General features: G+C 56.4%; 1 protein-coding gene across 1 annotated transcript; it reads left to right on the top strand.

Moving 5' to 3' along the window:
- Positions 1 to 9,401: 9,401 nt before the first annotated feature.
- On the top strand, positions 9,402 to 11,179 carry FGF4 (fibroblast growth factor 4). Its single transcript, XM_068556330.1, has 3 exons — positions 9,402 to 9,741; positions 10,350 to 10,453; positions 11,003 to 11,179. The coding sequence occupies exons 1-3, from the start codon at positions 9,402 to 9,404 to the stop codon at positions 11,177 to 11,179; spliced, it is 621 nt and encodes a 206-aa protein (XP_068412431.1).
- The last annotated feature ends 617 nt before the right edge of the window (positions 11,180 to 11,796 follow it).

Below are 11,796 nucleotides of genomic sequence, written 5' to 3'. Positions count from 1 at the left end.
GTGGAAATTTCCTATATGTTGGATGAATGAAGCCCGTAGCTTCTGGGTGTGGAAAGACATATATGTAAACATATGATATGTTGGAAGCTTTTTATCACCAGTGTTGGCCAAGCCATATTGAATTTAGCAATGGTCCCACTTCCACTCTTTTTTTCTTTCCTTCCGTGATAATGGGTTTAACAGTGTACTTCTGAGTAAAGGAATAACTGGCATAATTAATCGCCCTTTCACAGGTCTTGGCGAAAAGACCTCTGGATACACTTCCCAGAAGCTGAAGAAGTGTGACTCCAATGACTGATGATACACACTTTGCTGATTCAGGCAGCTTCTGAATCTTTGCTGTCAACAAATTTGACTAGGATCTACTGGACGTGTCAGCAGACAGAGCAAGAAAAAACGTTTTTGATGATAAAATAGCATGTGATTTTGCACATATACTTTGTTTGGCAGGTGTTCAAATCCCCGGGTGACATCACCGTAACAAATCTTCCATTCCATCTAGACATTTCTGTAAATAAGGCTTCTTGGCTTTTACATCAACAGAAATGGAAAATGAGAATGAAATTGAGGCCAAATTCCATGTTAATCCAGCAATAAGTAATAATGATCATATGAAATAATTGAAAAAAAAAAAACCCCAAAGTCTGTCTTCTATCAAATTAAAAGATTCATTTCCAACAAATTTTATTTGTGCTTTTTACTTGTCCATTATTTGATATCATACACACGGTATTTTGATCGACCATGTATGATAATAATTGTGATGAAAACAAAATCCTAAACAAGAATGTTTAATGCTAAAAGTCACAAGAGGGACTTCCCTGGTGGCGCAGTGGTTAAGAATCCGCCTGCCAATGCAGGCGACACAGGTTCGAGCCCTGGTCTGGGAAGACCCCACATGACGCAGCGCAACTAAGCCCGTGCGCCACAACTACTGAAGCCCGCACGCCTAGAGCCCGCGCTCGGAAACAAGAGAAGCCACTGGAATGAGAAGCCTCCGCAATGAGAAGCCCACGCACTGCAACAAAGGGTAGCCCCTGCTCACCAAAACTAGCGAAAGCCCGCAGGCAGCAACGAAGACCCAACGCAGCCATAAATAAAGAAATAAAGAAATAAAGAATAAAAGTCACAAGAAATTCATTTTTAAAATATTTCAATTCACATAAATATTTTGGTTCCAGAGAATCATGATAGGACGATCAAAAAAGATTTTCAAGGTTAAAATTACCTTAAATTTGGATAAAACTGGTGGGGGAAATATAAATGCAAAGAAAAAAGGCCAGGATTTATGATTTTTGGCTGCTAGTGTAAAGCTCATTAATATTTTTTTTAAATAAAAGATGGAAAAAATGATGGAAGATAATTCGTTATGGTTTTTTAGACTCCGTTGGACGCACTAAAAAGAGTAACAGAAGAATTTTATTTTAAAACGTCAATATTTAAAACACACTAGAGATTCCATTCTTTGCAACTAATTATGACAGATTTTGGATTTCAACTTGGAAAAGTACAAGGGAGCCAGCTCATTCCCGCACATGAGGGTGAAACTGACACTGAGGACAGTGGGCCAGAAAAGAAAAGGAGCTGGGGTCCCCAGTGAACACCTGCCTCCCTGAAGGAGAGAAACCTGGGCTAAGCGAAGCTGCTCTGGGCAGGCTGCCCGGCTTGAGGGGTGAGGCCCAGACACGCTGGCCCTCTTCCCCACGGAGGCCCTCACCCCTGATTGCCTATCCCTGGGGACAAAGAAACACACATGTCTCCCAAGAAAAAAATAATAATTTCCAGACTGAGGTCAATCTAAATCCATTTTTGGGGAGGGCAGACTTATCCAGGCCTTCAGGGTACACTCCGTGGACCTTAAACAGCCGGAAGCATCTTAGGCAGGTGACACACCAAGTTCAGAAGTGCCCGGGGGCAGGCGAGACCTGAGGGGGGGGATCCAGGGAGGTATTGGCCCCAAAGCTGAAGTCTCGTTTCTGCCCTAAGATCACATGAGCTTGTCCCCCACTCCTAGGGCGAAAGTATCCAGACTAAGTAAGATGCTCTGACCAGGTATCACTGCAGACAGCATTCCTAGATTTCCCCCCCAATCTGGTCCCTGGATGCCCCTCTCCCAGGGAGTAGGATGGAAGCAGAAGGGAGAGGACCGCCAGCCCCACCATCAGCCTCATGTCCCACGGCCTCCGAAGACCAGGTGGGCCGTGGAAAGTGACACCAGGGGTTCTTAAAATGCCAGGTCACGGCTTGTTCCATTTTGGCCCCGAGAAGCTGAGGTCTGGCTGCGGAAACCCACCTTCTCGGAGAACGCAACCCCCCGCTTCACTCCCCTATCCCCCCAGACCACCTCCGTTCATTTCATTCAGTCCTCCCAGAAACCCTCCCAGGTGAGCACCATTATAGGCTCAACTTGACAGAAAAATCAACAGAGGGTCAGAGAGGGTGAGTGACTTGCCGGAGGCCACACAGCCCCTCAGAGGAGGGGCCGGCTGCTGGAACCAGCTTGGCCCACACGTCCCATCACCTGAGCAGCCTTTGGGAAGTCATTGCCCCTTGATTTGGGGCCTGTGATTGATTATTGCCCTGCAGGATAGGCGAGTAGGGGCAGGTGATATTTTGAGGTTTTTCCTGGCTTTGCTGTCCTGGAGGGGCAGAGAGGGAAAGAAAAGAGACCCGTTTGGGGCATAGATGCCACACACAGCCTGAGCACGAGGTCCAGAACCTTCCCTGGGCCCAGAGAGTCCGTCCAGGGCACTGGGGTGAGAGGAAGAGGAGGCGGGAGAGCGGGAGGGAGGAGTGGAGTGGCCTGAGCTGACCTTTCAAAGGACCTTCCTTCCGCCCCCAGCGCCCCCATGGTGATTCCTCTGAGGGCCGCTGAGGGCCCCTCGTGGGCTGGGGGGCGGGGACGATGAGGAGCCTCGCCCACCTTCTCACACTGAGACTGGCTCAGTCCCGTGCGTACTCTGCAGCTGCGGGGAAGAGGGTGCACCCCACTGTCAGGGCTGCTGGGGGACCCTGAGCCCGGGCGCGGGGGAGCCACGCCCTCACCACGCCTCTGATGCCCGCATCCCAGGCTTTCTGGTGCTCAGCCCGCCAGGCCCACCGGCCACGCCCTGCAGGGTGAACTGAGGCTTGGCCTGAGCACGCCTGGAAGGGGATCCAAAGCCCCCCCAGGTCCACAGGCCTGCCCGCCTCTCCCAGCACTGGCTCCCTCTTTCTTCTTGAACACCCAGATGTCTTCGCCTGTGGATCCTGCCCCCTTGACCCCTCTGCTGGGGGCACCCCACCTTTCCATGGAGGCTCCTTCTCATCCTGTAGGTCTCAGCTGTACCGTCCCCAGGACCCCGGGACTCTCCAATGACCCTCTGTGTGTGTCTTCGGAGCGTGTCCCATGGTCTCCACACTGCAGCCTCTTGCTGGTTTGCTGGTTTGGGGTCTCTCCTTCCCCCAGATGTAAATTCTGGGAGATCAGCAGCTGTGTGACTCAGGCAGGGAGGCGGCCCTGGGACCTAGAATGCCAAGTAGATGGACCTGAGCCAGGGGGTTGGGCGTCGGGATAACCCTGGGTGGCCCTTCCCTTCTTTGGCCATCTGCTGACTGCCGTGAAACCAGAGGGCCGGATTCAATGCCCCTGGGTGGGTCTCTCTAGCTCTGTTTTTGATATGAAATATTAAAAGGAACAGGTGGGGAGCTGGGCACTTGACTGTGTGTTCTATGATTTTCTTTTTCTTTTTTGGGCGGCACTGCGCAGCTCGCAGTATCTTAGTTCCCCGACCGGGAACTGAACCTGGGCCCCCAGCAGTGAAAGCGCCAAGTCCTAACCACTGGACTGCTTGGGAATTCCCTCTATGATCTTCTAAGTGAACAAATCTGTTGGGGTCATGGTACCAGCATGCGGAGCTGGATATCCACCCTGGAGTTGACAAAAGATCTTCACCTGCATGGTTTGGACCTCTAACACCCCATGAGGCTGACAAGGTTGGGGACACGAGCTCTGTTTTACAGATGAGGAAACTGAGCCTGGTTTGGTGTCCAGCGCCCAAGTGTGCGTTCTGCCTCTGCTGTTTGCCACCTTGGTGACCTTAAGTGCTTTGCTCAAAGGCTCTGAGCTTCGGATGATTCTTCTGTGAAATGGTGACCGTTAAGCCCAGCCCCACCTTCCAGGTCTGGGTGAATAGCAAAGGCCATCAGGTGTGCAAAGCCCGCCAGAGCCATGCCGGATTCCCGGAGCGCACGGTGCCGGGGACACATCCCAACCATGACAGTATCTGGAGAGATGTTGCCAGTCCGCAGTGGCTCACGGTGGGGACAGCACGCCCAGCACTTCACAAGTCTGATTCCTCCGATTCTCTCCACGACCATGTGAATGTGGACGCTGGATGTTGTGGAGCTAAGCAAACTGCCCAGGGGACCCGGGTGAGGGCAGGGCTGGGCTGTGCTCCAGGCACCTGGCACCCCGCCCCGCGCTCCTATCAGCCCACTAAGACTTTGTGTGACGCTCGGTTGGCGTGCGTCAGCTCGTTCTAAGCGCTCAACACCTATCACCTCATTTAATTCTCCCAGAAGCCCACTTCCCCAGGCTCAAGTATCTAATATGTGCAGAGACCTGCACACGCATGTGTCTGCCTGGTGAATTGCTCTGTTGAGTTCCAGCTGTAAAAACTGGCCCTGCGCCTGTCACTCAGACCTGGCTGGGCTAGCCCAGGGTTGAAGAGGAGACAGAGGAGAAACAAAGAGGGGGGATCAAGTGGACACGGAGCCACCTCCGAATCCCATCCCCTTGATGCCCCGTGATCAAGGTGACCAAAAAAAAAAAAAAAGGCTATGAGAATGTATATATGTATAACTGAATCACTTTGCTATACAGCAGAAATTAACACAACTAGACTTCAATAAAATAAAATTTTAAAAAGTTCTATCAAAAAAAAAAAAAAAAAAAACCAACAGGGAATTCCCTGGCGGTCCGGTGGTTAGGAGTCGGTGCTGTCACTGCCATTGCCCAGGTTTGATCCCTGGTCGGGGAACTAAGATCCCCGCAAGCCGTGCAGCATGGCCAAAAACAAACAAACAAACAAAACAAAACAAAAAGCTGTGGAAAACAGTATGGAGGACCTTCAAACAATTAGACTTAGAATCACCATGTGATCCAGCAATTCCACTTCTGGGTCTACACCCAAAAGAAGCGAAAGCAAGGTCTTGAGCAGCTATTTGCATACCTGTGTTCTGAGCTGCATGATTGACAGTAGCCAGAAGGTTGAAACAACCCACGTGTCCATCAACAGAAGAATGGAGAAACTAAATGTGCTACATTCATACAATGGAATACTGTTCAGCTCTCAAAAGGAAGGAAATCCTGACACAGGCGACAACGTGGATGAACCTTGAGGACATTATGCTCAGTGAAATAAGCCAGACACAAAAGGACAAACACTGTGTGATTCTACTTAGGGGAGGGCCCTAGAGGAATCAAATTCATGGAGACAGGAGAATGGTGAATTACTGTTTGATGAGCAGAGTTTCAGTTTGGGAAGAAGAAAAAGTTCTGGAGATGGATGATGGTGTTGGTCACACACATGTGGTTAGTCTTTTTTTTTTTTTTTAATTAATTAATTTATTTTTGACTGCGTTGGGTCTTCGTTGCTGCGCGCGGGCTTTTCTCTAGTGGCGGCGAGCGGGGGATACTCTTCGTTGCGGTGCGCGGGCTTCTCATTGCAGTGGCTTCTCTTGTTGCGGAGCACGGGCTCTAAGCGTGCGGGCTTCAGTAGTTGTGGCACATGGGCTCAGTAGTTGTGGCTCACGGGCTCTAGAGTGCAGGCTTCAGTAGTTGTGGTGCGCGGGCTCAGTAGTTGTGGCATGGGCTCTAGAGCGCAGGCTCAGTAGTTGTGGTGCACGGGCTTAGTTGCTCCGTGGCATGTGGGATCTTCCCGGACTAGGGCTCAAACCCGTGTTCCCTGCATAGGCAGGTGGATTCTTAACCACTGTGCCACCAGGGAAGTCCTAACCACAATTTTTAAAAGCTTTAAAAAATTGTCTTAATCTCCCCCTTCTTTTGGAGCTTCTAAAAGAAATTGTGTTTCTTGGGTTGCTGCAGCCCGTGTAGAAGTGTCTCTACCACCAGCCTTACCCTTCTCCTTGAGGCCATTGTGAGGGTCTTCTCACTAAGGCCAAGAAAAGGAAGTTCAACAAGAAAACAGTTGAGCCATTTGCAAAGTTTGCAGCCTGGGAGCCCTGCCCCAGGCTGAGCCCTGTCACTCCACCCTAAGAACTAGAATTGAATTTTTATGCTGCACTTTTTATTATTATTATTACTATGAAGCCAAGTAAGTTCTTAACAGCTGGGCTGGTTGTTTTGAGAAGCTCTGTCACTCTTTCAAAGGAGAAGAAACCAAGAAGATAATGACATTGCGATTTTTCTGTAGGTTAAAAAAGGCCGCAAGAAGATTGTAGGCGGGAACTGGCCGGTTTCAGTTCTGAGCCTTTGCTCCCCTCTGACACTTTACCCCTCCAGTCACGGCTGCTGTTGTGATGTAGGGCCTCCCGTCGGATAAAAATGTGGGTTGGTTATTTCTCACACTCTGGGTATGAACTGTCAGCTGGGTGCAAGGAGACTGCGGTCTGAAGGGCTGACTACATTCAGCCTTTTCCTACGGCCCACACCCTGTTGTCGAGGTTGGCAACCCCTGAAAGGGGTAACTGTCATGCCCATTTTACAGATGGAGAAACTGAGCATGATCAGAAGCTAAAGGCTAAAATCATATGACCAACAGAGATGGACCCCCAATGTGACGCTGAAGCAGGGACCACAGGGCCCAGAGCCTCCGCTACGCAGGCTCCCCTGCACCCCAGGTTCTTGGTAAACTAGGCTCTTCAGGTGCATCAGGGCCTACTTCTAGTGGAAGGGAGGGTCAGCAAGTAAAGGAAGATTCCTTAAGGGCTGAGAAGAAGCAACAACCAGATGGACTGGGCAGAGGAGACTGCCTTGGGGGTGGGGGTCATGGCAGGCCTCCCAAGTGGCTGATATTTGAGGGGGACCCTGAGTGGGGAGAAGTCATCATCTTCCAGTGCGGAGGTTGGAGAGACGGAAACAAGACCCTGAGGACAGTGGCCGATGGGAGCATCTGGGAGATGCGGAGGAGGCGAGGAGGGGGCCAGGGCAGGAGTCAGGTGAAAATGACCATCCTGTTACATCCTCCACCTGCAGTCCTGGCGGATTAACCCTCATGGCTTCTGCTGGCTGCTTTGGACAGTTGAGAAAGCCAGGGCCTGACGGGCTCAGGGACCCACCGTGAGTCAGGGCGAAGGGGGAACCAGGGCTCAGCTCCTAACATCCCTGCTGGCTGCCAGCCCTTCAAAGGACAGTCACTGAGAACACCTGCCGTGAGGGTGGGACGGCAGTTCTGGGAGATGAACCAGCACAGGGTCCTTCACTGAACTTGCCAGCAAACAGGAGAGATGGAAAGGGAGCTCCCTGTGGGGTTGCTGGGAAGAGAGTGGCCACACCCTGCCAGGAGCTGGGGGGAGACATCAGAGGGCCTGGGTCCCACCGCCCCAGAGGAGGTGCCCACGTGGACCCGGACTGAAGGAGGGGAGCCTGCCTTCCAAGCAGTTTTGCAAACGGGGGTTTAGGGGCCCAGAGGTGGCAGGACTTGCCCAGGCCACACAGAGAGCGAGGCACAGGGCTGGGGCAGGTTCTGGTCTCCCGTGCCCCATGGGGGTGAGGGGGCCCAGGGTCCAAGCAGCTGCAGAGCTGACCTTATAGCCGTGACTGGCAGCCCTGAGTCGGTACCTGGCCTCCCAGGAAGGCTCGGCCTGGATGGCCAATGCTTGTTCAGGCTGCAGGCCCAGAGGGAGCAAAGGCTCTTACCGAGAAGTCTGGAGACCAGGTGCTGGTCCGGCCAAGGCCACTCACTGAGCCTTGGGTGCCCCCTTTCTGGCCTCAAGCCAGAGACCTCCAACCTCCTAGGTCCCCTCTGTGGTCTGAATGAGCCCCAGCAGGGTTCAGAGGTCGGTCCAAGGGCTCCTCAGGCAGGAATGGGGTGGGAGGTGGGGAGGCTGAAAAGGCCCCGGGATGATGTCTCTGGTCACAGGTGCTGGTGGCCGCAGGGGGTAGGGTGGGCTCCGGGCCCCCTGCAGCGGTGGCTGGGCGGGACCTGCTGGGAGGTGACAGCAAGGCTCCTCAGGTACAACTGAGAACAGGGATTTTCACACCTAGGTGAGCCAGCATCTAGCTGGACCCCGCCCCCATCAGGCCATAATGGGCACAGAGGGGGGTGGGGACAGCAGGTGGGGGAAGGGAGCCTTCCAAAATCCTGGCCTGGGTCCCAGCTAGGTTGGCTTCTGACTATGGCACTTGAATATTCCTGCTGCAGAATTAAAGGGGAGGGGGACAAAGGGTGTCCCCTGTGGCCCTGGCCCCTGTCTTTGCATGGGTGTGTGTGTAGGGGGTGCAGTGCCGTGGCCTCCCGGGGTGCACCAGCTCACCCCGTCTTCTCTTAGCACCGCCCACTCAGGTCCCCTGCTCAGGTGATGCCTCCACCTGGTATACACAGCCCCATCCCTGAATCACCCAGAGCGCAGGTGGCCAAACCCAGGCCCTTGCCTCCCTCCACCCTGTAGCGCTGGATTCTTCCTTCCAGGCTCAGACGCTCCTGGCGATTACTGCCCTTACCCGCCCCTCATTCCCAGGTGGGTCCACAGGGTCCCAGCGAAGGAACAAGTTCCGGGGAGTCCCTGAAAGGCAAAGCGCAAGGAGTGACTTCTCTGAGCTGAGGGTACCAGATGAGGGCGGCACCCAAGCCGCTGGAACAGAGGCGGAGAAGGGGCCCCACGGAGACGGGACAGGCAGGGACAAAGTGGAAGAAGCAAAACTTTGGCTGCAAGACGAGAGTGGAGGAGACGCGAGGGTCGGGACCAACAGGTCCATGGGCCCAGCGAAGCCAGGGGTGGGGGCCGGGGACCCTCCAGGTGGCACTCGCGGCGCTGGTCCCCGGCCTCCTCCCCTCCCCCAGCCCTGATTGGCAGGCGGCCTGCGACCAGCCGCGAGCGCCACAGCGCCCCGGGCGCCCAGGAGAACGCAAACGGCCCCCTGCGGGAGTGGGGGGGGTTGCGATCTGCTATATATAGTGGCTCGGCCCGGGCCGGCCCAGCGCGCAGGGAGGCGCGCACCGCTCCGCAGGGTCCCAGCCCCGGCCGTGCGTCCTTCCGCCACTGCCCGCCTCTCCATGCAGCCCGGGTAGCTCCCGGCGCCTGGGGGCTCCGTCGCTCGCCTCCGGCTTCTTCCCCGGCCGTGCACTCCCTGCCCCCGGCCCAGGCCGTGCACTCCCGCAAGCCCCCACAGGCGCAGCTCGGCCCCCGGCTTCCCGGGCGCACCGACCTACCCACGGACGCACGGCCCGAGGGCGGGGATGGCGGGGCCCGGGGCGGCCGCGGCTGCGCTGCTCCCGGCGGTGCTGCTGGCCGTGCTGGCGCCCTGGGCCGGCCGAGGGGGCGCCGCCGCGCCCACCGCACCCAACGGCACGCTGGAGGCCGAGCTGGAGCGTCGCTGGGAGAGCCTGGTGGCGCGCTCGCTGGCGCGCCTGCCGGTGGCCGCGCAGCCCAAGGAGGCTGCCGTCCAGAGCGGCGCCGGGGACTACCTGCTGGGCATCAAGAGGCTGCGGAGGCTCTACTGCAACGTGGGCATCGGCTTCCACCTCCAGGTGCTCCCAGACGGCCGCATCGGCGGCGTGCACGCGGACACGAGTGACAGTGAGTGGGGCGGGGCGGGCGGGAAGGGTCGGGGCCCGGGGCAGCGGCCGCCCCTTCCAACTCGCAACCCGAAGGTCTCGGCTGACACCTGCCCGCGGGCTCTGGGAACCGGGGCGGACTCGGGTTCCGGTCCCTCTGGCGTGGGGACGCCGGGGACGCAAACGCGCTCGGCTCCTCGAGTCGCAGCAGCGACCGGCTTTGCGCAACCGGGCGGCCGAGCCCCGCCTCCCCCGCCTTCAGAAGTCCGGGCTCCGGGTGACGAATTCCAGCGCCTTCGCCCGTGGGCACTGGGAGCGCGGCGCAGCCACCGGCACCTGCGGGGGCCCGGGACGCGCGCCCGTGTTGGGGCCGGACTCGGGGGCCGCCGGGGCCACCCCTCTCCTGCCGTCCCGGACTGGGCGCGGCCGCCGCTGGGCCGGCCCTGGGAGCGAGCCCGCTGGGCTCCGGGGGCCCTTCGGGGGCGACCTGCGCCGGAGACCCGGGTCCTCTACACTCACCTCCACCCCAGAAGTGGGCGTCCCGGAGGCGCGCAGGCAGAGGAGGGGGCCAGGTCGGGCGGCGATGGCCGAGGGTCCCGTGCCCGGGAATGACCCGCGCCCCGCCCCCAGGCCTGCTGGAGCTCTCGCCCGTGGAGCGGGGAGTGGTGAGCGTCTTCGGCGTGGCCAGCCGGTTCTTCGTGGCCATGAGCAGCAGGGGCAAGCTCTACGGCTCGGTGAGTACCGCGGGGCCCGGCCGAGCAGCCGGGCAGGATCGTGACGCCTCCAGGCCCCCCGACGCCGGGATGTGGAACTGCGGTGGGCTCACAGGATTGGAAGCAACCCCCTCCAAGGCCCTGAGGCAGTGCGGCTGACCCCGGGCCAGCCCAAACAAGAGGCACGGCCCCAAGACAGGGACAGCGTTCCTGCCACCCTTGAGTGGGCACTTGCCAGTCGGTCAAAGGGTGTCATTGGGAGCCCCTCACTGTAGCCCCTGGCCGGGGGCGGGGGCGGTCCCGGTGGGCAGGACTGCAGTCTTCAGGGTGGACGCAGTGGTGATGAAATTTCCTGGCTGCCAGGTGCCGGGCAGGTGTCTGGAGCAGCGGCTGCTGCGAGCTGGCCGGGTCCCTCTAATCACCCTGCGAAGGTCTTGGCACCCTGACCTCCCAGCAGAGGCCTCGAAGCCAGGGTGGGACTGGGAGAGAAAAGAGTCCCTGATCCCCGCCCACAGGGGTCCCTTGGCCCAGAGATGGCTCCACCTGACACCGCTTCTCCTTCCCCGCCAGCCTTTCTTCACCGATGAGTGCAAGTTCAAAGAGATACTCCTCCCCAACAACTACAACGCCTACGAGTGCTACAGGTACCCCGGCATGTTCATCGCCCTGAGTAAGAACGGGAAGACCAAGAAGGGGAACCGGGTGTCACCCACCATGAAGGTCACCCATTTCCTCCCCAGGCTGTGACCCTCAGAGCCCCCAGGAGGGGAGTGCCAAGGGCCACCTTGGTGCACTTTCTTCGGATGGACAGTTTAACTCAAGAGTAGGTGTAAGATATTTAAATTAATTATTTAAATGTGTATATATTGCCACCAGATTATTTATGGCTCTGTGGATGTGTTTTGTACTTTTCTGAAAAAAACGAACAAACAAAAAAAACCACCAAACCCTGACTTTTCTGGTAAAACAGTAGAGACCCTTCCACTGGGTTTATTTAACTTGTCAAAAAGTTGTCACAAGTGACTGCTGCTATTCCGTGTATTAAAAACCGGTGACATCAGTCTGTGACATCAACCCTGCTTTGCACTGTCCCCTGTGGTTTGGTGGTGAGCATCTCTGTGTCTGGAAAGGTTTCCTGGGGCTTTGGAAGCCAGTTAAAGGAAGCTCCCGGTCTTGGCTTCATTCCTAGCATCCTGCAGCGCCCCACTCCCTTTGTGCCCAGGAGATATTCCTCAGGACATATCGGTTTACTTCGGGTACAGAAAGCGCACTGTCGAGGCCACCACTGTCACTCTGTTTTTAGATCTGCCAGGAGTGACCTTTGAACTTTGCTGCAGTCAATCTTCCTCGACCTACCAGATGGG

The sequence above is a fragment of the Eschrichtius robustus genome, chromosome 11 (assembly GCF_028021215.1).
Source record: "Eschrichtius robustus isolate mEscRob2 chromosome 11, mEscRob2.pri, whole genome shotgun sequence".
Classification (NCBI taxonomy): Eukaryota; Metazoa; Chordata; class Mammalia; order Artiodactyla; family Eschrichtiidae; genus Eschrichtius; species Eschrichtius robustus.
Note: the sequence above shows the minus strand (reverse complement) of the source record. Positions and strands in the feature narration are given on the sequence as shown.